This window comes from Sylvia atricapilla, chromosome 14, assembly GCF_009819655.1.
Source record: "Sylvia atricapilla isolate bSylAtr1 chromosome 14, bSylAtr1.pri, whole genome shotgun sequence".
Taxonomy (NCBI): Eukaryota; Metazoa; Chordata; class Aves; order Passeriformes; family Sylviidae; genus Sylvia; species Sylvia atricapilla.
In genome coordinates this window covers 9,545,291-9,571,172 of record NC_089153.1, presented here as the reverse complement: position 1 = coordinate 9,571,172, position 25,882 = coordinate 9,545,291, and the positions used below count along the sequence as shown (strand labels likewise).

At 39.5% G+C, this 25,882-nt stretch overlaps 1 protein-coding gene across 4 annotated transcripts in view; it reads left to right on the top strand.

The window, feature by feature from the left end:
- The window catches only part of MACROH2A1 (macroH2A.1 histone), a 42,652-nt gene extending 17,647 nt beyond the window's left edge, over nt 1-25,005 (top strand). The window contains exons 3-9 of one of the 4 annotated variants that reach the window (XM_066329052.1): nt 2,822-2,928; nt 4,372-4,569; nt 6,386-6,493; nt 13,171-13,261; nt 17,018-17,107; nt 20,126-20,300; nt 24,274-25,005. In XM_066329052.1, the coding sequence (XP_066185149.1) occupies nt 2,822-2,928; nt 4,372-4,569; nt 6,386-6,493; nt 13,171-13,261; nt 17,018-17,107; nt 20,126-20,300; nt 24,274-24,439 (935 nt within the window). In that variant the 3' untranslated portion in view covers nt 24,440-25,005. Of the gene's footprint in view, nt 1-2,821; nt 2,929-4,371; nt 4,570-6,382; nt 6,494-11,605; nt 11,706-13,170; nt 13,262-17,017; nt 17,108-20,125; nt 20,301-24,273 lie in introns of all 4 variants that reach the window. The other 3 variants (XM_066329050.1, XM_066329051.1, XM_066329049.1) reach the window with 3 other exon arrangements.
- Nucleotides 25,006-25,882: the final 877 nt, after the last annotated feature.

Below are 25,882 nucleotides of genomic sequence, written 5' to 3'. Positions count from 1 at the left end.
TCCTCAATTGACTCAAACCTTTGAACATGGTAGAATGACACTTCCAAAGATGGATTGACCTAGGAGTTCAAGTCCAGTCTCAATTTTAAATACTTTTTCCCCACCTACTCCTTTTTCCAGGTAAATCCACAGTTACTACTCTGAAAATTTGAATCAGCTCCCTTACAGAGCGATCTAGATTTTCCTCTAATTTAAAATCGGTTTGAAAAAAGGGCAAAACGCCATTTAAATCTTCAGAATTAAAGCAGCACAAAACAGGTCTGAAAGTAGTGCTGTCTGCGAGAAAAATCCAGGCAAGTAATCTGAATCCTGTCTGCATCCAGAAAGTCTTCATTTCCAGCATTTCTAAGTGTTCTGATCTATTGGATTTGGATTAGGTTTGTCTCTTGTCAGTTCTAAATCAAAAAACTGTTGCCTATGTTGGCTTCAGCTTGAATACCTCCTAATCCTCTGTTTTTAAATAGGAGAGTCCCCCTCTGACCAGACTTGTGTGCATAGCCGAGTTTGGCAGTTCTCGGGGCTGTGGGTCTCTCTGCATGCACAAGCAATACTTGATTATTGTTGGAGCACTGAGAAGGCCAGAAGAGAAATTCCACCCTCCACGGCCTCCTCCTCTCTCCCTCTCCCCAAGCTCCTCTTTTGTGGTCCTCAGCACCAGTGCAAAGCGTCCTCTTCCTGAAGAGGAAGTGGGGTACCTCAACTTCCCTAAAGGACCATTAGAAAACTGTAATTTCAAAGCGAGTTTCCTGTCCAAGGAAGAGGGCTTAGCACTTACAAGAACAGTTGAACAGTTCTCCACTGTACAAGGCAGACATTTTAGTTTTATGAGGAACAAATAAAACATTCCTGTGTGCTTTACAGGCGTAACACTTTCTTAGAGCCTTTAGTTCCAGCATGAGCTGTGTGCATAGCTGTGCTGATCACTCACTGAGAGTAACACGGCCTGACTGTTCTGCAGGACCTGGTGCCGGAAAGCAGCCGAGCTGGGGGAGCAGAGGGAAACCAAAAAGCAGCAAAGCTTTCCCTTGCCTTTCAGCTGGGATTAAGTCTGATCTGATTAAACAGTTGCATCCCTGGTGTGAAGAGGTGGAGGTGGTTATTCTGTGACAGAGCCTGGCTGAGGGCAGTGGGGATGCCCGGGGTGTAGCCAGGATTTCACCCTGTGTGCATGCAGGGCTTTGCCACCACAGGCTGCAGGCAGCTAAACCTGTCTGGGCTGGGCCTTGTCAAAAGTATGTGAAAAGGATTATGCCAACTTAATTCAGTTCTTTGGAGGTGTGGAAAGCATGGTAGGCTGACCTTACCCTGCTAATCCTGCTTTAAAAATAATTAAAGCAGTTGTTGTCAGCATGAAATGTTGAGTTACTTTGGGGGTTTAGACTGATGCTATAATAAAGTTAACTGTGTGCTATGAACAACACAAAAATGGTGAAAACACACCAAAATCCTCAATGAAGTTTAGCTGTAGAATATCCAGAAGCAGCTGGAAGTTTTCCAGTAAGCATCATAGATTACTTGTTATTTGACTTAGGATGAAAAATAATTGGTGAATCGTGTTAAAATCAGTTAAATTCAGTGAGAAGCCATAGTCTGTGCTTTAGAGTATTACTGAAGATTTACTGTGTCCTATGGTAAAGGCATGTGATCACATGAACTTTGATTTTAGTCTTCTTTGTTTCCAGGTTGATGCCTTTATTAAGTTCTCTTTGCCTCTAAAGCAAGCTTATGGGAGAGCTCTCATGGTGTACTCAGTTCTTAAATGTGAAATCAAGCTCATATATTATTGCAATGTTACATTTTAATATTAGTGTGTAATAGATGTAAAAAAAAGCATTTCCTTTTATTTCTTTCTCTTTTTCTCCAAACATTACCAGATATGCAAAAGAAAATCTATCAAATGCAATAGTGAAACACAGATTGTAGAGAGGGAAATAAAAGGTTAGGTGTAATGGAGACAGAAGTAGCATGTAATTGCAAAGTCCGATAAACATGTTATGTCATTTTTTTTAATTGTTCCCCAGACTTTCTTGCAGTTAATTGTATCCTTGCCCAAGGCTTGTTGAGCTGCAGATAGATCAGTTAGCAGCTAATGCTCTAGACTTTATCTTCAAAGATCCTTGTAAGAGGAGCAAGTTCATCATTCCTAATTCAGTAAAAGCCGTTATATGCATAGTGGTTAAACATTTTGTCAGCGCTGGAAATATCCTCTAAGGAAATAATTTATGAGGAGCAAACAAACATGATTCATCAATTACTTTTTCTGGTTAAAAACTTCTTCTCAGAAAAAAAAAAAATCCTCAAATGAGTGTAGCAACAGAATTTGTATTTTTAGTGTCCTAACTTGGATGTGTGCTTACATGGTTCCCTAATGCTAAAAATGAGTCATTGGGAATACTGTCTTTTCCAGTAATAATAAAGTAGAAATGATGCAAGCCAGAACTCATATTTGACAGGTTTGAGAAAAAGACCTATAGAATTTGTGGATTTACTGTACTCTGTCCTCTGATAAGAGAGGGATCCTAAGAGATGAGCACACAGTAGCTTTGAGAAGAACTGAAAAGTGAGGAATCTAGGGAAACTGCTTCAAAAGAATAAAAAAATAATAATTCTAGTTTGAAGGACAGGATTAAAGTGTACATTTGTTCTTCAGTGATTAGACATACAATATTAGACATTTAGAGTTAGATGTCTGTTGAGCATATCTACAGCGGTTAGGAGTAACATGATGTAATTCCCATACCTTTTTGCATGGATGCTAAATAACACATTGACTTTTCTTAATGACCACATTGTAATTAAAAGAAGCTTCCTTTTTTCCCAGCGGAAATTCTGGAACTGGCTGGAAATGCAGCAAGGGACAACAAGAAGGGTCGAGTCACTCCTAGACACATCTTGTTGGCTGTAGCAAATGATGAAGAATTAAATCAGGTAAGGAAAACCTCTGCATGTGAAGGCCAGGATTCTCTTTAGGACTTCTTAAATTGTCTTTCCTTATAGCTGACTTGTGACTCAAGACCTCTGCTTATTGAGTAGCACACCAGGAAATGCTCACTGCATGCTGGCAGTGTAACTAACTAGAGCACTCAGCTTAATTATGTATTTCAGCACTCCTAAAATGTGTAAAAATGCAATGGAGATGTAAAATGATGTTTCCTAACACTATTACAACTATTTCTGTTGGACTGGGGTATTGTCATAAATTCTTCAAGGACACAGAGAAAATCCTGCAGATGCTGGTTTTTTGTTTGTTTTCAGTTTCCCCCTTAGACAGCTGAGAACTCAATGGGACCTGTCCTCTTCTCACTGAAGTCTGTTACTGTGATCACAGAAGAGCTCTAAACTGTTGCAAGTCTGTGTCCTTTGCAAACTTAAAGATGCCTTTAACCTGGCCACAAAAAAATTGGCATTATTATTACAGTGCTGTGGTGTCGGTCAGATGCAGTGGCTGCAATTAATGTTTGAGGTGCTGTAAAAACCCGTCTGAAAAGATGCTTTTTCCAAATCTGGTATCATGATGGAACAGGAAGAAAATTATATCCCCCAACCACCTCCCTTTGGCTTTGTCTGAAATTTGGTAATAGTTTCCATTCATTATCCCTTTGTAAGTTTAGAGCCTCACTGAGTTGAGACTGGGGAGCAGTAAACACAAATCAGAAGGTGGGAGTACCCGGGGGACTTGGATGTCACTGTCTCTATCTTCCTGAATAGTGAATTAGTCCCAGTTAGACATAGAAAATGGAGTTAAAGTGGTTTTAAATACAGAACATGATACATTTCACCTCTGCTTTTAAAGGCTTGGATGAACGACATACTTTTGAATATTGATCTTCAACTGCATATTTTTTTTTAAGAAATGCTTACAAGTACAGAGATTTGTATAAATGTTGCCCTCCATTTTGAAATTTCTTTCTCTAAGAAAGAAAAATCATTGCAATAACACGCTTGCAGGAAAACTCAGCACTTGGGGCATACACTGGGTCTTCTACAATGTGGCACCTGTTGTAGTCTCACACCCTGGACTTTGGGGTCCCATTTTTCTCTCACAGGCTGCCCTGCTGGGTCCTTAGGTATGTACCTGATGCTCTCTTGTTTTTCCTCGTTGGGTAGCAGCCTTCATGGCATGGATTCAAAAAAAACCATCTCAGGTGAGCCCTAGAGATACTGACAGTGACAAGCACGTGTGCAAGAAGAACACATGCAGCCTTTATAGTTAAAATCCATTTCATTCATTTCTCATCTCTTCTTCAAGGGTAATGGTGGAGAAACTCAAGGCAGTACACAAAATTTGCAGTAAATCCTATTTTCTGTTTATTGGTGAGTAAATACTGGAATTTGTCATGTATAACTTTTTTTTTATTTATTTTTGATTAGCTATTGAAAGGGGTCACCATAGCCAGTGGTGGAGTGTTACCCAATATTCACCCAGAGCTGTTGGCAAAGAAGCGGGGATCAAAAGGAAAACTGGAAGCCATCATCACTCCACCCCCAGCAAAAAAGGCAAAGTCTCCATCACAGAAAAAAACTGTATCAAAGAAAACAGGCGGCAAGAAAGGAGCAAGGAAATCCAAGGTAGAGTAATGTGTTCAAAATAAACCCAAACAAGCTTGCCAGCAGTAGCTGCAGGGAGCTTCCCACTGGGTCAGCTCTGCAGTGCCTGTGTTGTTACCAGTGCTGATTTCAGTCACAGTGTGAGCAGGGGAGGAGGAGCTCTGCCCTCTCCCTGGTGCATCTGGAGCCTGAACATCCTCAGGAGTGGCCCAGGTTTGCAGCACAGACAGATGGGCCATAAATACTCAGTTCTCTGTAAGAAACAGTCTGAGGTGGGCAGAGGGTGTACCAGGAGACAGAAGAGGAAAGCGGCTGTGCTGGTCATGCCTCACAGGTTTCCGTTTGTAGGAGTAGGGAATCTTTCTGATGTGTACATGTGTAGCCAAGGATGTTTTTTCTTCTGCAAAACAACTACAGTTAAGCAATAAGTTAAGCAAGTAGGAAGAAAAGTACAGGAACTTCACATGAAATGGACAAGGAATGTGAAAGTTGCCTCTGGGTCAAGCAAAGCTTCTTTATCCTGTTACTGTTTACTTGGTCACTCTTCTGATTGTTTCACTGTTTGGTTTTTTGAGCTGGTGAATTTAGGTTTTTTCCCTCAGAACACTTATTAATTGACATTTCAAATGCATTGCTTCCAATACCATGCACTAATAACTCCCCTAAATCTGGAATGTTTTTGCCCTGCTTGATTACAAAAGCAGGAAGTCTGTTGTGGGGTTCTGTTTTTCTTCCACACAATAAACTGTATTGTCAGCTTACTATATTGGTATTTGGCTAACAGTAAACTCCTGGGGAATTGAAATAAGACCCATGAAAATCAAATTTTCAAAACACTTGTGTAAAGTAAAGCATGGTTAGAGCTTCTAAGTACCCTTGGATTGAAGTAATTTTAGTTGTTCAGCCCCAGACTTAGTTTATATACTTTGGAAAGAGACAATAGCAGAACAGTGGCTTACTCAGTATTCCAGGTGCCTCTTTTGTGCTTCAACACAGATATTGCTGAGGCACCAAATATTTATATGAAATTGTAGGTAATAATTTTATTGAAAATGTGAAATTATTCTTGGCACCAGTTGAGTTTATAACCACAGCCTTTGTGAATTTACTTCCATTTCCAAATGTTCCTATTTCTCCTTTTTGTTCAGTAAATCAATTAATTCCTGAAACCTGTTATTTCACTGCAGTAATAAAGTTGAAAAAAGAAATGGTGATTGAGGGGAACTCCTCTCTCCTCCAGCAGTTTCACTGGAGATGAAAGTAGGTGATGATGTTAAATAAGACAGAAAATTGTTCAGCCCATTTCCTTCCTGCAAGGAGGCAGATAGAAAGTAGATGTATTCTTTTGACACTGCTGCTAAGGACAGCCGCATCAGAAAAGAGAGTTTCTAAAAATAAGTCTGTGAAATCTGGGAGCACCTCCCTTCACAGATAAAATTTATTCTCTGACAAGTCAGTTTCTAGCTTAGAATGAATAACTGCCCACACACAGAGATCTGTAATCTTTGTCCACACAAGCCATTAGAAAGCTGTTAAAAGCTTGGGGTTATTTATATGTTTTTCTGCAACATTTAAGACAACTGTCATCTCAACTGTGCACTATTGTGGACAGGAAGAGGTGCCTGTAGATCTGCAGACGTTGTGGTCGTTTTTTCTATTGATCCCTTTTGCTGTTATCAGGGACTTTGGTTGGACTACAGGATAAAATCCAACGCCACTGTTTGTACAGGCATTTTATTGCCTGCTAAGCATTTAGTGCATGTCATATATCTTAGTGTGATTAAACTGTTTTTCTCAGAGCCTTGAGTTAACTAATTAACTGTATTTCTGGAAGAAGAAGCAGGGAGAAGTGAGCAAATCAGCCAGTGCTGACAGTACAACAGAGGGAACTCCTGCAGATGGTTTCACAGTCCTGTCCACCAAAAGCCTGTTTCTTGGCCAGAAGGTATGATCCTGCATTTTTATGAATTAATATGTATTTTTCTGTGCTGCTTAGGGAATAGCCCCCTCCTACCTATCCCCTTTTCCACAAAATATCTAAGTACAATGGACATTTCCCCACTGAGCAATCAAGGAGATGTATGATATCAGTTGTTCTAATTTCAAAGAAATCCTCCAAAGCATCTTCTGGAGCATTTTACAAAGTATATAAATAAGTCTTCATGTGATCACACAGTTAAATACTTAACTAGAAGGAAAGCCTGTGTGCTTGTAATCTGTCTCATTCATAAACAACATAATTGATACAGATAAGCATCTGCCAAAGAGATGATTCTAAGCATAAAATGCATTTTTTCCAACAGTCAGCCCACTTCATTGCTGATGTAAATGATTTACAGGTTTTTATCAAAACCTGTTTTAGACATTTGTTCATAATAATGGTTTTATGCTCTGTTCTGCTTTGTGATTTAAAGAAGTTAATGCTGTGTAATAATGAATGATGCATTTATGAAAAGCTAGAGATCAACAATTCTTTTTTTCCCTGTGAATATGCTTTGGGATGTGGGGTTGGTTTAATGCAAATACATATCTGCTTAAAGAGGATCCATTTAAAGAGACGAGTCATTAAATTAATTTGGTCTTTTATCCTGAAACCTGCCTTTAATTTGTGATGCAAAATTTTCATAAGTAAAACGGCATCTTTCTGCAATCATTCAATAATCAGATCATTGTGTTGTAAGCCATAAAAGATGAGCCATTGTCCATTGTGAAATGTTACTCCTCTGACTCATTTTTATTTTGTACTGAGGTTGTTCTCCATTTATCCTCCAGTTTGTTTGCCAAATTTAACATGCATGAGAGCAAGATTTTTTTCAAGATTTCTGATTTTCCACATTTAATTTTACAGCTACAGCTAAATGGCTGGTTTGGTAGGGTTGGTTATTTTGGCTTTTTTTTTTTTTTTTTTTTTTTTTTTTTTACTCCTATTAGGGGGGTGGTTTTTCAAAGACATTTTGATGACTAAATTAGAACCCAAAATTTATAGTCTACATTACTGCTTCAAGAAAGCAAGTAACGTCAGACTTCTGGAGCTGATTTTGAGCTCATTTTTGTTACCATAGGAAACCTGTAATAAGTTCTAGTGTTGTGTTCCTGCAAGACTGACACAGCAAATCGGTGGGGCTTTGCTGTTGGGCTCAGTGGAAGAAAATCATGAACTCCAGGACTGCTTTAAGCTGTGGTGGGCAAAGCCAGTATCTGTTGTAGAGCTTCCCAGTGAGTCCTGGTACTGGGGAGTGGATTTTCTGGCTTTCTCATTCACATGGAGCCCAGCCCCCTGAGAAAATCACTGGTGTGACACGTCCATCCCTGCACTGGGTCTGTGTCAGTTAGCCCTACACATGAGGGAGACCAGGTGTTAGCCCTTTTTTGTAACACATAATGAGAAGAGAAATTAAAAGAAAATGAAAACTTGTTTGTCTCCTGTGAGGGAACACTCCAAACAGATCATTCTGAGGGTTAGAGAAGGCATTTGAAGAATTGCTGCTGAGATCAGTCAGGATCTTTCAAACCTCCTGTGACATTCTTGAATACCTTTTCAGCATGTCTCTTTGGTTTGCAAAACCATTATCTGCCAGATCAGAAAATCCTTTGCTAAAGGCAGAGAAGGAAGAAAATAATCTTGGTTTTGATATCACATCATTCTTAAGTGTTTAATGGGAAAAATCTTTTTCTTGGCTCCATGTTTACAGAAGAGAAGGAACTTATTTGCAAGAGCAGCTTTTCATCCTTCTAACAACCCCAGATTTAATTTGATGCAAAAAACACAAATGAGAATGTTGCAAAACCGGGTATTGTTCAATTTTTAAAATTATAGTTATTGCATTAAATCTTTAGGTAACTGCTGACATTCAGCTGGAAATTCTTAGAGGTCATGAAATGGCGAAGAACCCTTCAGTTACACCTGTAGGAGTTTATTAGTGCCACATTAATTATTAAAATCTAGTTAATATGTAAATGATTGCACATCCACAAGTGACATCCCAGTGGAAATGTGGCATTGTGCACATTAACTAGTTTGTTTTTCCTGAGAGGATTATAAAGTAGGGACAGAGCTGCAGGATTTCAAGCCTAAGCTTTAAGGTCTGGACTTTGCAAGCTTGTGGTCTGCAATAGGCATCTTCAGTTTTCAGTATGAAACTCATACCAGAAAAAGCTTCAAGACTTTTAAGGTAATTTTATCCAAAATTAGAAATGCCAGGCTTGGCTTAGAAAATACTCATGGATGTGCTAAGTGCCATCTGCATTTTATCTAACTAACATTTAATTGAAATGTTACCTCTAGTTATGTCCATTCTTTGTTGCACATGTATATGTAAGTTGTGTCTATTTATTATTTTAAAGTGGCCCTTTAGGGGATCACTTCTGCCTAATACATGCTTCATACTATTGGGTAGTGAAATCGAGCAATTACTCACTGGAGGATTTAATTCCACTGGAAAAATTCTGATTAATATTTTATTTGTTTTGTATAGCTAACAGGGCATTGAGCAGTAAATGCAGAATGTAGGAAAATAATATTTAGCTGCCAGCACATGCTATCAGTCATGGGCAGCTTTTTAAGCATTTTTTTGTTGTTGTTAAATTGAAACTTTAATTACCAGCTGGCTGTTATGTAAATCATGTATATGAGTAGGCTCAGGGATAGATTTAAGGTCCCAAAACATATAGTCTGTAGCTGTTAGATCTGGGGCAAAAACTTGTAGGGGACAGAATTAGAAATCAAAAAGATCACTTACAGAATGAGCAAAATATGTTTAGGAACATATTTTGTTCCACTATAATCCCCACAAAACAGTCATGGTGTGTGCATGTGTTTTGCTGTTCGTTTTTTGTTTTTGTTTTTGTTTTTATTTATTTTAAAATTCATTAAGTTTATTTAACATTTTGGTTTGATTTGATTTTTTTTAAACAGCAGTTGCTTGTAGTCAAACTCAAGACTCAAACTCCAGTATGAATAACTCACCACGTGTGAAGTATTAAAGGATTCTAAGCTATTTGGAAAGGAAGCTTTCTTGGATTTTATTACTAATTCCTGAACAGACACATACTTAAAACAGAGCTGAATTACACTCATTTTTAGTCAGAATCACCCTAGTTTGAGGTAACATAGTTTACTCAAGCAACGTATGCAAATTGACTGAAATTGCAAGTTTTTATAAAGAGAAAGAAGGTCAATTCATAGAACCAAATGAATGAAATGGATTTTTTTTTTCCCAGAAAATTTAAATATGGGGATGTGGCCTCCTTAAATGTCCCATTCATTTGTATGGGTTTCATGGACTGGCTCATATTCCCTGTTAATAAATTTACACACACAAAGAAAAGATTTGAAGAGTTAAGTTTAAGAACATGGGCTACAACAAACAAGAGATAAAATTCTGATATTGATGCTATAAAGTACCTTGCCTGAAGATGTATGTTATGCTTTGTAGGCTGAGGGCTTTGGATTAAAAGGAAAGCCTGGCTTAACTGCAGCTGGTTGCAGGAATTGCAGAAATGAATGAGAGCTTTCTCCTTCACGGTTGCTTTCTGTATCACCCAAACATCTACTGAAAAAGTAATTTAACATACATATTGTAAACACAGGTGTAGGTCATGCTGTAGCTAATATATTTCCCTAAATGAAAAAGTCTGGAAAATCTTTTGCACTTTTAAAGTATTTAAAGTTTTGTCGGTAGTAATCTTGGTGCCTGTGAAATCAGACTTCGAACAGAAGCTACAAAGCAGTGTCACAACCTGCTCAAACCCTGGTTAGAACTTCCCATACCTGCAGTTTTGACCTTTGCCACGTCTAGTATTCTCATTAGGTTGCCTCAGACTTTAGAGTTGGTTCTGTGGTGTGGGTCACATCCTATGAGGAGACACCCAAACTGTCTTTTAAGAACACCTGGTACAGATGTGAGGTCAATCTCTAGATCTCTGTGCTGCCTTGCAGTTTCTTGTGTGCCCACAAGAGATCCTCCTGATTTATAGCAAGAAAGAAATTGAAAGACATGCTTGAAATATATGGGGGTACTTAGAGAAGTAAATGGGCATTAATGGGTGGGGTTAAAAATCTCTGCTTTCATAAGGGACAAAAGGAAGTAAAAGAAACAAAATACAAACTAGAAGCAATAAGCACGTAATACCATGTGCCTGCTTACAGTCCCTCCCCAGACATTCCCAAAGGCTGCAGAACTGTAATGAGGACTGAAGTGCTGTAATACACAACATGGTGACCGCTGATAAGGAAAGAAAAAAAAACACATCTCCTTGTTGGGAAGGAGGAATTGCTGGAGACAAGTGTCTGCTTTCTCAGAGATAGGCTCGTGTTTGCTGGTTTAAAGAAGGAGGAGCAGCAGCTTTGATCCTGTTTCAGTGCGGAATGATCCCAGCACATCCCTGTAATTGATGCTTAAAGGATGCTTAGGGTGTCCTTCATCTTTACTTGGGGAAGAAACAAATACCCACATTTAATGGCAAAATTAGACTCACAGAATAATTTGGAAGGGATCTTAAAGCTCATCTCAGTCCAACCCCCTGCCATGGGCAGGGACACCTTCCACCAGACCAGGTTGCTCCAAGCCCCATCCAACCTGGCCTTGAACACTTCCAGGGATGGGGCAGCCACAGCTTCTCTGAGCAACCTGTTCGAGGGCATCACCACCTTCACAGGGAAGAATTTCTTCCTGATATCTAATATTAACCTCCCCTCCATCAGTTTAAGGCCATTCCCCTTGTCCTGTCACTCCATGCCCTCATGAAAAGTCCTTTTCCAGACTTCTTGTAAGCCCCCTTTAGATACTGGATAACAACAAGAATCCCAAATAATGATCAATGTAAAACCAAGATAGAGCTTAGTAGTAGGTACATTCATGTGCTCCCAGTATGAACAATGTTTGAGTCTTGTGTTTGAATTTTTTTGGGCTAATAACCCTTTATGACCTGCCTTTTATTTTGCATATTTGTTTGCAGTGATGCTATCTCCATCTGTGTTGCAAAGCTCACTTTTCTGCAGCTTCTCTGTGATTTCCCAGCTGTCCTGTTATTTCCCACCTCATGCTTTTCTTTTCAGCTGAACCTTATTCACAGTGAAATCAGTAATTTAGCCGGCTTCGAGGTGGAGGCCATTATCAATCCTACCAATGCTGACATTGACCTTAAAGATGACCTAGGTAAATGGGGCATGGGTTGACACAACTAACGGTCACATGGAAATTATGGAACCCAGAATTTATCCTCTAGGGCTTCGTACCTTTAATCAGAGCAGAAATTCAAATCTTGCAAGTCCTGCTTTGTTGAAGAGCTATATTCAAAACACTTTTGGACCAATTCTGAATACTTACAGCTATTGCTAGTCTTCAAGCTGATTTCAGTTGAAAATTTTTAAATTCTTTTCCATAATGATCATATGTGACTGTTAGCTATTTTGGGGGGTTTCTTATTTGGATACTTTGAGGACTAAAATACTTTTTTGTCAGGTTTCTCTCAAAATAAGCAGTTTCTCCATTCTACCTGCAATCTCAGGGGTTTTATTTCAATTAGAGTAAGCTTAAAAATTTTGGAAAGGGCTTATTATCCCCAAATCTTCCATGCCTTGATTTGATGTTTAATTCACTCAATAATTTGTTTCCATTATGTTTCAGTTCTTCCCACTCACTTTTACATTCAGCTGGAAACAAATACTGATACTATACCAAGTGAACTACTATCATGGGTGGAGAATCACTTTTAAAGCTTTTCTCTTGTTTCAGATTAATACGAAATCAAAAAAACCTTCTTTAGCAGAAGTTTATTCTTCAGCAAAACAAAAATTGCCTTTCATGCATTATGTGCTGCTATCATTCTTATTTGTGTATTCCCGCTGGTGTCATTTTTTGAAAGTTCCTTAATGGAATACAACCCTTAATTCTAGTACTGCTGCATTTCCTGTGGGAATGTAGAGAAGTAACTTAACAAGAAAAGTTGTTCAAAGAAGGCTAATTTTTATATCAGACTTTCTTAGCAATACGTATATTTCTGTATGTCTCGTAGCCATTCCAGCACATAATTAAAAGATATGCCTTACTTTTAAATTATACAAACAATTATTTGTATTTTTAAAAGCAAAATCTGTACAACCCTGCCTGCAAATACAGTTTCCTACATGTTAAGGAAACTGGCATTTTTAGAAACAAAATGATGAATGGCTTTCCATATGAAAATCAGTGCCTGTCAGCTTATTAGTGCTGACAAAATGGAGAAACTAATTATTTTGTTTAGCTTGATGATGCTGAATTTCTCTTTTTTAAACAGATTCCATATTTTAATGTCATGCTCTGTGGGGAACTGGTTGTTCTAGGTTTCTGCAAAGTGAAATGGGGCATTAGCTGATATTAAAACTTTGGAAATGATCTCATGTGATTGCTCTGACTTGTCATTTTAACATTTATTTGATCATGTCATACTCAATATTCCTCTTCCTGCTCCCTACACCCCTTTCTTTACACACACCTGCACACACAACTCAGCATACTCCTTTGGCGCAAGGTTTGGAGATGTAAAGGTAGGAAAATATGGACGTTGGTACATGTGTAAATGTAGAGCCTGTGCTGGGTCTCTGTCCAACGTGGTTGATATACATCTGTTTACCTGTTGTAGTTGCAAGTTGTACAGGCTGACATTGCCACGATCGACAGTGATGCTGTCGTTCACCCGACAAACTCTGACTTCTACACCGGTGGTGAAGTAGGTAATGGCAAGTTCAGTGCTGCGGAGTTTGTATGTGTGTGCATGGTCGATCAGCAGCCACCAGCTTGTTGTAGCTATGCAGATCTGCATTCATTTCTCACTTCCAGCAGTCCCGACTGATTAGAACAAGAAATGAACGATTACAAACCAAGTGGGCATTTTTGGTTTTTATTGCCAAATCGGCCTTTCAGAAGTAACAGTGGAGTGCACCACCAAAATTGAAGTGCAGCAACAGTGCATTAAATGCAGGCACGCCACCAAGGAAAATGAATTATGATATGGTTGGTTTGACATGTAAAGTGCCTAGTTTGAATGTGGTTTGAGTATTGATCTTTAGGTTTCTAACCAGTTCCAGTGCACCCTCTCCATGCCAAGTTTCAGATGTTCACATCTGGATTCACGGGCTGGATCTAACATGTCTGTATTTTCCAAACTCTTAAGATTGTCCTTATGGACCAATGACCTCCCTAGCCCTGCTCCACGGTCCTCACTCCCACAAGCCCAGGCTAGTGCTGCACACACATCGGTCACCTGAGCTATATGGATGAGAGAAGGCATGACAGGAAACAGGACAGACCTCTTAATTCAGCCATCTTAGCTATCCCCTGAGTAACTACTCCTAGTCCTTCTCTTATCCCTCTCACATACAGAATTGTGAAGGATTTTATAAAAGGGATTTTATAAAGGAGTACTTTGATTGAACTGCATTGGTAATTTGAGAAGGCAAATCAGAATTTGGGCCAAATGCTGGCAATGCTTAAGAACAAGTCAGCTGATCCCAGCCTCTATTCTGCATCTCATCTTGACCTCACCATCACTGTGAGAATGGGCTCCCCCGATGCCTGAGGCCTTGTTTTCAGCACTGACTTGGAGGGACACATGTCCTACACCACCTGCTTTTTCTGAAAGAGCTGCTTTCTGAGTAACAAGCAGAGAAATGTAGCTCTGGTCAGCCTGTTGGGGCGGAAGCACTGTGACTTTGCTGGCTAAATAATATGCAGAGTGTCACAGTAGCCTGTACCTGAAGAATATGCTTCCAAAGCCTGTCACACCCATTTAGACAATGTGCCTATCTCCTACCCTGTGGCAAAGAAATGCTTTGCTACCCTGCAAAGAAATTTGTCTCTTGAGGCTGGACTGCTTGTTTCTTAGTGTAGGTTCCTATTGCCTCTGACTGCTGTAAGAAAGAATAGAAGTGCACAAATGCTTAGCTTCCAATGATTAACTTCTACCCATCTAAATTTTTTATTTATTTATTTTTTGTTGTTTTGTTTTTTTTTTCCCTAACAATTTAAATGTACTGAGGGCTTATCCTGAGAATTTTAGAGCCTAAATTTCTGCTAACGCTGTTTTCAACACTGATACCAATGCCTGCTTGGAAAGCATGAGATAATGATCTTATTCTCATGGGAGTGACACATATTTATGCCTGTGAGCAAATAAGCTACTAACCTTGAAGCTGTGAAGCAAGACTTCCATCAAGAAATTTGCTAGTGTAGTGGAAAGTGGTTAAATACAGTCTGTCCTTTGCCAGATTAAGCTAATTTACGACATAGATGTCAAGTATGATTTCAATATAAGCTCTTACTATTAATCAGAAGAAGAGCATAATTGAGAAGTAAATGCAGAATATTTCACTCATTCATACCAAATACTACTTTTTCTCTTCTTTGTACCAGATCTGCAAGAAGAGAGCTCAGTGGAATAAACTGACATGGTTGTTCATTGCTTTTAATTATAAATTAATTCCCAGTAGAAGGGAAAAAGCTGATCCTTCTGGATTGAATTAAACCAAACTAGGCTAAATTCCATTAAATGTACAACAGCTTTGCAATGGCAAAGAAATGACCTACTTAATAGAACTTTGCTGTTCTTAGGTTCTGTACAAGGCTTAATTATGTTTCTTCTTAAAGGGGAAAATTAAGGATTATGAATGTCATGGGTTTTAGGACTGATCAGAGTTCATGGACTCATGGGGAATATAACTGGCATATATATAAATATAAATATAAATGATATGGAAATATATACAACTAGAAGGGAAGGCTGTTTCATTCCCTCCCCGTCCCTTCTCAGGGTGATTTTTTAAAACCCTGGAGTCAACCACATCTGCTGGATGGGCTCAGCAAAGGGCACAGGGTGTTGTGTTTTATTCACTGCTTTTGAAGGGCAGAGTGCTTCCAAGCACTCGGTGCTGCTCTGGATCTCCTTCCCAGCACTCGCCTAAGACACCTTGCTGCTACAAATAAAGCCATTACTGTCTTTTCTAAGAGATTTGTAAGGTGATCCTCCCACTCAATTGCAGTGGGATAGGTACCTTTAAGTTTCAGAAAACTCTTAGGAGTTTGGCTGAAGTATTTATACTTAAAAGCTTAAATCAGCAGAGAGAGCAAATTACACTCTGACCTACACAGTCTGACCTTGCAATCCAGTTTTTGGCAAACCTTGTTGTGAACTGGTTATGAAAAAGCCAAAAGAAAGGCATAGCTTTTGTAATTGTCCTCAGCCACTAACAAAATAGACTGAGGGTCACAGGGTCAGTTTTTGAATGGGAAAAAAAATGCATTGTTTTCAACTTTTTGGTTTGGAAGAAATTGAGCAAAACGAAACAAAAGCATCTTGCAGTCTTTTTAGTTCCTAGAGCTATAACCTGATTTAGTAACCAGAATCTTGGAGGAGGGCCTCTGCTTCCTGGAGCATATAGTATGTGCACTTCCATCAGAAATTGCATTTTTTTCTTTCTTCATCAGTGGAAGTAAGGAGTGTCACCAAATAAATGTCTAGATCTTTAGAGATCCTAGTTCTGAATTTTTGGAAATCAGTTTTCAAACCTATGTCTCAAATCAGAGCCTTTATGATATCATTGCTTTTTACTTATTTACCTTTATAATTAATATGCACAGTGCAAAATTATGTGGGATGCTTATGTAGTTAGGAAAATGCTTTCTTGGGCTGTTTTTTCTTTCATTAATATTTAAAACTAGAGCTGCAAAATAAGATCTAAACCATTTAGTGATGGACTGCCTTTGTAAACAGCATACCTTTTGGTTGCCCTGTTGCCCTGACACACTGCACAGCTCTTCTCTTCCCAGAATGACTTTGTCCAGCTCCTTAGTTGTAGTTAGAGAAGTTCATTGGAGGAATGTGTTCCTTAGAGATTCTCCTTATTTCTGAGGCTCTTCCTCTTGGTTAAAGGTGGCTCAACAAGCTGGGCAGTTACCAAGTAAAGCAGCCCGCTGCACTCACGAGACTGTTTCATTCCTGGGGCCACCTGTTGGGGTCAGGGACCAAGATCAGGTGAGTTTCAAATTCTTATTGTGGCAAATGGCTCTTTAAAACAATTTGTAAGAGAAGAGGGGAAATGAATCCTAGGGGAAGGAGTTACAAACCTTCAACCACTGTTGAGCTAGCACATTCTTCTGGAACATTTCACACTAAGAGATGCTCATAAGAAGGAAGGAGGTAGGGATGTCATGTCAAATGTCTGTTGACAGTAAATTCAAGTCTGAGAATGTTAGCAAGGGATACCAGTGTGAGGTTTTTGGGTTGTTAGGGTTGTCTTTTTGTTCTTTCTGTTGTTGTTGTTGTTGTTTTTAATGACTAGCTAACTCTCAAGTCCCAAAAGGTTTAGATCTTACTTTGCAGTCCCCAAAAAAATGTTTGGGCAGAAAACTCTAGAGTGATGTAACAAAAAAAACGAATGATGAGTCACGTGCCTGCTGAGACCAGAGGAGTAAACTAACAATTCTCTGTTCAGGGAGCACTTTGGAAAAGAAAGGCGGCAAGGAGTTTGTGGAAGCCGTCATTGAGCTCCGCAAAAAGAACGGCCCGTTGGACATAGCCGGAGGTGAGGCTGCGCTTCGGGACCCAGACACCCAGAGCTCTGCACTGCTGGGGCTTGGCTCACACAGCCCAGCTCCTAAGGGCTGTGTGTTTGTGTTCTCCACAGTTAAACTGCACTCATTGCATCTTAAGTAACCTTTCCCAAAGCGCCTGGGGAGTGGGCAGTAGTGTTACAGTAAAGCCAGGCTGTTCACAGGTACGTGCATGCACACGCAGCGTTGATCGTTAAGGCCACGGTTCAGAAAAGCGATTAATGAGATGCTTATTTTTGAGTCCTACTCTGTTAAACATCTGCTTTGCTGAAATGCTGCTGACTTTCACTGAACTTAAGCATGTGCTTAAAGTTCAGCATCTGCTTGGGTACTTAGTTTAATCAGTGCCAAAATCATCACTATAAAAGCTTACGACTTTTTGATGCCTAGTTATCAAAATTTATGTAATATCGGAGAAAAATCTACTATGTGAGTAATAAAGTTTGATAATGGCAATATATAATTTTACACCATCTGTGAAATTGCTGATCCATGTTGTTCATATAGAAGGCTGATTCTGCCATCTGTGTTTATGCTATAAAAATAAATACAGTGTGCACAGTTTTGTAAACGAATCCTAACTACAGCCGAAGGGGAGATGTAAGAATTCAGCTCTGACAGGAAAAATTACCACTGTTTACTTCTGGAGCTTAATACTTTGGGGGTTTCTCCCTTGCTTTTTAAAAACTTTAATAAGTTTTTCTTGGAATTTTTGTTCTGTGAAAATATGCAGAATCAATTACTCTCTTCTTTTTAACTAACTTCTGTACAAGATTGCTTACCAGCCCAAACCAAATAGGTGGGAAGTTGAAAAAAAATGTGGGCTTTTTTCTCATCTCTTAGTGCATCTCTCAGAACTGAGGGTTGCTTGGCTGTCTCACTCCAGGGCAACTCTGCACTGCAGTGGGATAAACTGGTTGTTAGGGACTTGTTGGAGGACTCTAAAACAGAACTAATACATCAATTTTTCAATCCTACATACACCCAGTGTTCAGATTTCTCAATTCTAAGGGCATCTTTAATCTACCCATAACCAGAATGTTTACCTGCAATGTGACCAGCACTGAGTAAGTCTGTAGTTGGCTTTCTATTTCTTACTTCCCATTTCAGTGCATTTGCATTTGAAGTAAGGGGCAGCTGCTCTTGGTAATGAACAGTTGTCCTCATCAGAATCCTAATGAGTTAATTAATGAGTACCTTGGAAAACACTCCCTGAGAAATATTGAAGTTGGTCATGTGTATCAATACAATATTTTATTCCTTCAAGATGGGGATGATATCCACATTTCACATCTGACTAGAGATATGTCAGCTGCTTTTAATAGATTTTTCTTGGATTTATGATGTATTCTGAATCTGCCAACATTTTAGTTGCACATTATGACAAATTAACATTGCCTAACACTGAGGCTATTCAACATATTGGGGCTCTGCAAACCCGTAAGAACATAAATGCTTGTGCTTCCTTTGTCCTTCAAAATGTTCTGGTTAACCCCTGGTCAGGATCCATATAACAAAGTCTATTTTCTCTTTCCTGCAGCAGCCACGAGATAGTATCCATATGTGATGATCACGTGCCAAGAGTTACTTCTACTATACTTAAATAGCAAAATACCTCATAAACATTCCAGAATTGAATAGAGGATTTCAGACCTCTAAGCACCTTTGCAAACCTGGTTTTTTAATTTTTTAAAAACTTACTGGTATTTTTATTATGGTTTTGTAGAGATATAAGCTGCCGTTTTGTACCTAGTCTTTTGTGGGCTATTTTAGGGGCTGACTCTGTGAAGACTCACTGTATGGTCTTGTGAGATTTCAGAGATGTTTATGTTCCCTCAGCTTGTGATTTGGGTGGCTTGCTTCCCCCCACCTTTTGTTTTTTTTAACGAACCAAAGTTACAACTTTTTATTTGCAACCACAGCCCAGTGAGTTTGGAAATGACAGAGATCCTCTTACCCTGGTTTCTGGCAGGCAGAGCACAGTCTGTTGTTGCTCTGTGATGGGAAGTGGTGAACCCAGATCATGTTTTCCTGCAGAGAAGGAGGCTTCTCATCTGGAGAATCCCTGCCTGTCACCAGTTTTGTAGGCAGGGTCTGCTGCATCTTCTTAGTCCCCACATGTCCATGATAATATTGTGGTGATAAGATATGATTAGCATGGTAAAAATTCTTCTTCATTTCTTTGTACTTACAAGGCCTGGCCTGTTACACAAACTGTTTGAGTCAAACACTGCAGATCTGTAAATGCATCCTCTAGACCCCTCTGTCAAGAATGTTATGAAAGAGAGAAACTAAGCCCAGCATTGTTCAAGTGATCTTGGATGACCCATACACAGAAAAGCTAAAATAAGGCCAGGCCCGAAGTCTTGAAATCACACAAAATGTCTTCATTATAAGTTATTCAGAGACAAAGCTAGAAATAAAGCCAGAATCTTAATTCACCTTTTTTCCATTCTTCCTCTGGGGTTTGCAGAGCACTAGTAGCTCTGAGCTGCTCCAGTTTGGGCTGGGGTATGATCAGAAGCTAGCTGAACACTCTGTACATTTAGCAGGAGTAGCTGAAGGTCACTGGAGTCATAACTCCTTGTGCTTGTCCAGCATCCTGGTATTTACTGTATCTCTGCAGTAAACCCAACCAAAGCAAGATCATCCCTTGTCTGGGTTTGGGTTCTAACAGTTACTGCCCTTCTCCTTACCCAGTCCTCAGTATAAATGTGCTTCCTTTGATGTCAGCCATGAATTCTTGCTCTCTCTCAAATACGCTCGATCCTAGCTATGATTTATAAATTATCACAACAAAATGCAGATGGAAATGGAAAACACAAAGTCTCTGTAATCATGTTATATTTTAAGACTGTGATTTGTAATCTAAAACATTCTCAGGGGCTAAAGGAATGTCTGTTGACTGTTTGCTATTTTAATCACATGTACACACTCCTTTAATCCTAAGGAGAGGAAAGTAATTATATTTCATTTTCAATTCTTCCTAGCTGTTGTCAGCGCTGGCCATGGACTGCCTGCGAAATTTGTGATCCACTGTAATAGCCCAGGCTGGGGCTCAGACAAATGCGAGGAGCTGCTGGAAAAGACAGTGAAGAACTGCTTGGCTCTGGCTGATGAAAAGAAGCTGAAATCAATTGCCTTTCCTTCCATTGGCAGTGGCAGGTGAGGCTGTCAGGCAGACCCAATGCCAAATAGGTCACATTCTCTATGTGCCATCTGGTATTCCAGTCCCTTCCCCATGCACAAAGCACATTGCTACAATGCTGGCTTTTTTCTTCCTTGTTTAAATCAGTTCCCTAAAAGAAGAGTTTCTCCTAGGTTTGTTCAGGCAGTGCATGGAGCCCGCAGTGTTTTCCTGAGCACTGGTTTAGTGTTAGTAGATCTCATGGTGATCCCTGCAAATCTTAAAGCATGCAAATGGGATAAAGAGCATAAAATGAACTTTCAAGAGAATATTAAGAGACTTCTTTCAGACTATCAGTTCATTCATATAAATTGGAGATGTGGAAAAGATCATGAAGAAAAAGGGTCTTTTTTGCCTGATTTTAGTGTGTAATGAAACTTACCGTCTTACAATGGCCAGAAGACATGATTTAGTGTTTGTTTAAGCAGCAAACCTAAAGTGCCTTGATTCTCAGGATTTGCAGAGTCACTTCAAGCTTTCATCCAAAATCCATAAGCTGAATTCCATGCAGTTTACATCATGGAACTATTCATTAAAAAAAAAAAAAAAAGACCTTAAAAACCCTTGCTAAAATCTTTGAATGCCTCAGTCTACAGTTCAGGTCCTCTGGTTCTGTACAGTGTGCTCAGTGCCTTAGAAAGTCAGATCATGTTAAGAGTCTCAGTTCAGACTGATTGCACCTTTAGTCTGAGGCTTCTGGGTTTGGGGTGCAGAGGGAGGTTGGGAACACCTAGGCCTCAGTGATGGCTCAATAGGAAAACCAAGGGCCAAATCTAGGCTGATTTACATAGTTGTGTCTCTTAACCCTGAGCAACTGACCCTCTTGACTTTGCTGTGAAAGAAGTTGGCTGGTGTACAAGAATATTCTTCCCATTGTGCTGTGTTGCATCAGTAGACTAATTCTTGCATATTCTGTGAGCTAGGGCAGAAAACATTTGAGGTTTTGAGTGAATGACAAGAAATAAAAGTTTCATTAGGATGCTAAATTTAAGCAGCATGCATCATACAAATCTCCAGATAAGGTTAATTTGCGTAAGTGTCATTTTAAGGAGATATCTTGAGCAAACTTTGCAGAACAGTAGAGAAATAGAGCAGAGGGTTCACAGTAACCTGTTGGATTTGCTGTCAGGGTCACAGGCTGGTCAGTACAAAGAGAAGCTCTGAATCACTCTCTGGAAGAAACTCTATTCCTCCACGGAATAATGTGGAGAGTGCAGAGTGACTGTGGAATTGGTTATGTAAAAGTGGGACCATGTAAAGTATCTTCCACACAACCCTGTCTTTTCTGGATAGCTCCCAGCCATTCCCAGCCTTTGTTGTGAAGTGTGTGATTGGTACTGGAAGATGATGAAGCCTTGAACAATCCTCAGGATCCACATTCTGTTCTGAAATCTGGTTACTGACAGATATGGGGCAAGTTCTCCACTTGGCATGTACATGTCATTCTTACTTGAGCCAGTTGAAGTGGTGCTTTTAAAAGATGGAGAGGAATCAAAAGGTCTTGAGTAATATATGAGGTTATGTATTTTTCCTTTTTTTCCCCTTAATTAGAGGTACTCGAGCATAGGTTAATTTTGGAGACAACGTAATCTATTCTGACAATACTCTCTACTTGCTTTTATGATGTCAAAAGCATTAAAAAAAGAAAAAAGTAAAACTTTAAAAGAGAGAAAATGCCAAAGACACCACATGTATGCAGCTGTTCTAGTACAGGCATCTGTCAAGCAGACATCACCCAATAAACCCACATAAACAGTTTCATTCTCTTTTATAGTTGAGGAATGGGATTACATGAGGGCAGTTCAAATAAATCACAAGGGGAAATAAAATAGCATACTTGTAGCATTCATTGGGCCAGATGCTCAGCTACAGCCAACTTATGGAAAGCACAACTTGGGTGCTGTTCAGAGGTAGCCTGGAGTTCAGTCTGGTAGGATCAGCAGGAGAAAAGGGAAAGGAGAGTTAGGGATTGAACATGAAATCATCCTCCGAGAAGGGATTTCATTCTGGGGCTCTGACTTTGATCTGAATTGACACTGGTTTGGCTGAAGTCCCAAACTGCCTTTTCACAAGAATTTAACTCAGACCCGTAGATCAATGCATAAGGCTTCTGTTTCTTGCAGCCCACACATGGCCATCAGGCCAGCACCTTTCTGCTGATTTTTCTGCTCTCTTGTGTTTCTTCTGGGAGAAGTGTCCTGAGCAATGGATTGTTACCAGCTTACCTGGCACTGTGCCTTCCTCTCACCAGGCCACTCTTCTTTCATGTGCCCTGGTGTGACCACCCTGTGTGACTTCAGAGGCCCCTGAGAACAGTTCAGAAACAGTGTATGTCCCCGTTTTGATGCTGCCCTGCATGACAGTTCAGGAGCGAAATTCCTGGAAGATCTCTTTGCTCTATGCAAGGATACAGCATTCATAAGTAACCTGCAAGTGCTCAGGTGTGGAGGCTACTGACTCCTCAGCAGCTCCTGTGTCAAAACTGCTTAGTTGATTAACTTCTCACACAGTTGATTATCCCTGACCAGCTCATTTAGCTTTAGAATAGCATGAGCTTTGCTCACAGTGATTTTTCCTTTTTTTTTTGCCTTCTTCAAAAGAAGAAAAAATTAGGTATTTTCACAAAAGAAAAAACAGTGTAAACTACTTCATGTCATCATTTTATATATATAGAATAATGCCACAAACATTATCTTCAAGACAGCACATATAATATCACATTACAGGCAGGACTGACACAGAATTGCTCTCTGAGAATGTTTTTTGGTAAGGCGATGTGCAGCAAGTGGGCTATGACACAGACAGTTGCCCTTCAAATTTGGTGTGTTGCAGCAAAGAAAAAGAGGGAGATTACAACAGCATTTTACTACCAGTGTGGTGCTTCAGTGAGAACAGAAATGTTCGCCTGTTAGATCCAGAGGTGGATTTAGCCCAGCTTCTTTGAACTACTCGCAAAATGCTGAGGAACTCACCCATTTGTGTAATCTGTAAATTATTTAGTAGTGTTAGTAGTACAGACTTTATAAGGGGGAGTATTAACTACCAGGTATCTCTAAGTGCCTGTCAAGGAACCAGGTGATGTTCAACAGACTCTTCCAGGTTCTTTTTGGGTGCTGCTCCCAAGGGTCATCATGTCCCACCTTCAAACTGACTATGGAGTGCACGTCACTGGGGCTGGGGGAGGGCTCAGAATTTGGCTGGGTAAAACCATGGTCTGCGTGAGTAGCAGTATTTCAGGAGGAATACAGCAACAAAGTTCAGGCCATATTCCAAGCAGTTACCAGGTGTAATTCCAGGAGTTTGCCATGACCTATAAAATTCAGGTCATAAAGTTCAGGTCATAGCTTTGTTCAGACCATTCTACTTGTGCTTGACTCATTATAAGATTAAATGGGTCTTTAAGACAAGTATTCCTGGATAAAAATGTGAAGAAGTTTACAAGAAAGGTTGCCAGGTTAGGTCCTGTGCTTAGTTACCATTAGTAGTGATAAGACCATATTGTACTTTGGGTCTTTTCATGTTTCATTCTCTATAGCAAGTTCTCTGTCCCTTTTTACTTTAACAGCTGCTTTGCTTTCAGGAGAGCTTTAACTTTGCAACTCCAATACATACGCTGCTTTCCAGAACACAGCAGGCTTTTGGTTTACTTACCTGTTAAATGAGAATAATTGACCCATCAGGTATCATGAGGTTCAACCCATCAGTTTGTGTAGATATGAAAATATTCGTATTTTGGGAATGCTGTACTTCTGTTTGAGCGTTTCAAGTCTTGCCTAAATCAAAAAGTTTGTAGTTTGTAGCTCCTAATTCAGACTGTAAACACTGGCTTTGCAGCTTTATTTACCGTGAGGTGTTGGAGAAAAGCTGGAGCCTTCCCTGGGAGGTTAAACCATCAAAAGTTGGTTCAGCAAGTCTTGATTTTCTTTTTTTTTTCTCTCTCTCTCCTTCTAGAAATGGCTTCCCAAAGCAAACAGCTGCTCAGCTGATCCTGAAAGCCATCTCCAGCTATTTTGTGTCAACAATGTCCTCTTCAATCAAGACGGTGTACTTTGTGCTCTTTGACAGTGAGAGTATAGGGATATACGTGCAGGAAATGGCCAAACTAGATGCCAACTAAGCCTAGAAAGCTGCAGTACCAGCCCCCTGTTCACCCATCAGCATCCCCAAATCGTTAACTCATTGTGAGGCAGAGCATCCCGTATTTTAAATTTTGCTCATCTAGGGAAATAAAGGTGAGGTTTTTGTTGTTTTGTTTTGGAATTTTTTGTTTGTTTTGTTTTTCCTCTCTAAACTGTTTTATGTTGGCACTGATAGTTGGCATTACTGCTGTTAATGCATTGTTATACCAGGCATTGTCTGAAGTTAGTGTAATCTAGAAGATTTTATAGTGTTATTTTAATGAAGTATGAATTGAAGCAGGAAGCTGTTAGGAGTATGTAGTCTTTTACTTGTGAGAGAAACAGGCCAACCCTATTTTGTAACTGTGTTGTGGTGCTTTATCAATACATCAAGTGGCGTTCCTTTCATTTTTTAAAAGAACAGATGCTATAAACCTAATTTGTGTTTGTTTATTGTCTTAATGATTCTGGAAGAAAAAAAAAAGATACAGAAACCCTGTTGTCCTTAATTATATTTACAATTTTGAAACTGTGTGAATTGATTTAGTAAAATGTTTGAACTGTTGCTCTTGTACTTGGATTGATTTTTCCTTTAAGCCTTTTATTTTTTTGAAGTTCTGAAAAGTTAGCTCTGAGAGGGATGAGAGCAGATCAGAATCAGTGACCTGGAAGCTTGTTTGGATATGCTGAGCATCTTCCCTGTGCTGGCTGCATGTGAGTGTGCTCAGTGACACTCACAGCTGGGATTTTTCCAAAGAGTGCTCACACTTCCCTGTTGTTGCTTCAGATCCTCCTGTTCAGAATATGCCCTAATTGCCTATTCAGTTTGGGAGGTTGAAGCCTTTTAGATCAAGCAAGGCCTAAGATTTTTTGAACTCTTTCCAGTCATCTAATACTGGCCTGTTTGAAGCTACTTTGTATTTTTTCCAGATATTTATGAGCCCTTTTTGTAGTGGTGGCCCTGTCCTTTGCACAGCTGAAATCCATACCAACCAACACAGACCTTTATGGGAGCCACTAGGGTTTGTGCTTTGAGAAAAAGAAGTTACACTGTTAAAAGCTATTGCATGTGGATGCTGCTCTGTGGGAGGCAGCTCTTCCTTTGAAGTTTTTAGCTGATTTCTAGGTAGGAGGCATACGTTTTCCATCTCTGTTGAAAACTTCATTTGCTAATGAAAGAGTATTTCACATCCAATCTGGATTGGCCCAGAGCAACAAGAAGATCAAATCTGACTTTTCAGTAAGTTCAGGAATATGAACTATTGAAAATGTGTAGCTTGAAATCCTGCAAAAGTTTGGGGTGTTTTCTGTAAAGTCGAAATATTTGGAGCCTTCCAAGTGTAGAGGAGAAATGGCACCAATAATAGAAGGCAAAAATTAAAATAAAAGTTAGTCTAAATATATACCCAAAGTTAAAAGGAACAGAGAGAAAATAATTTTTG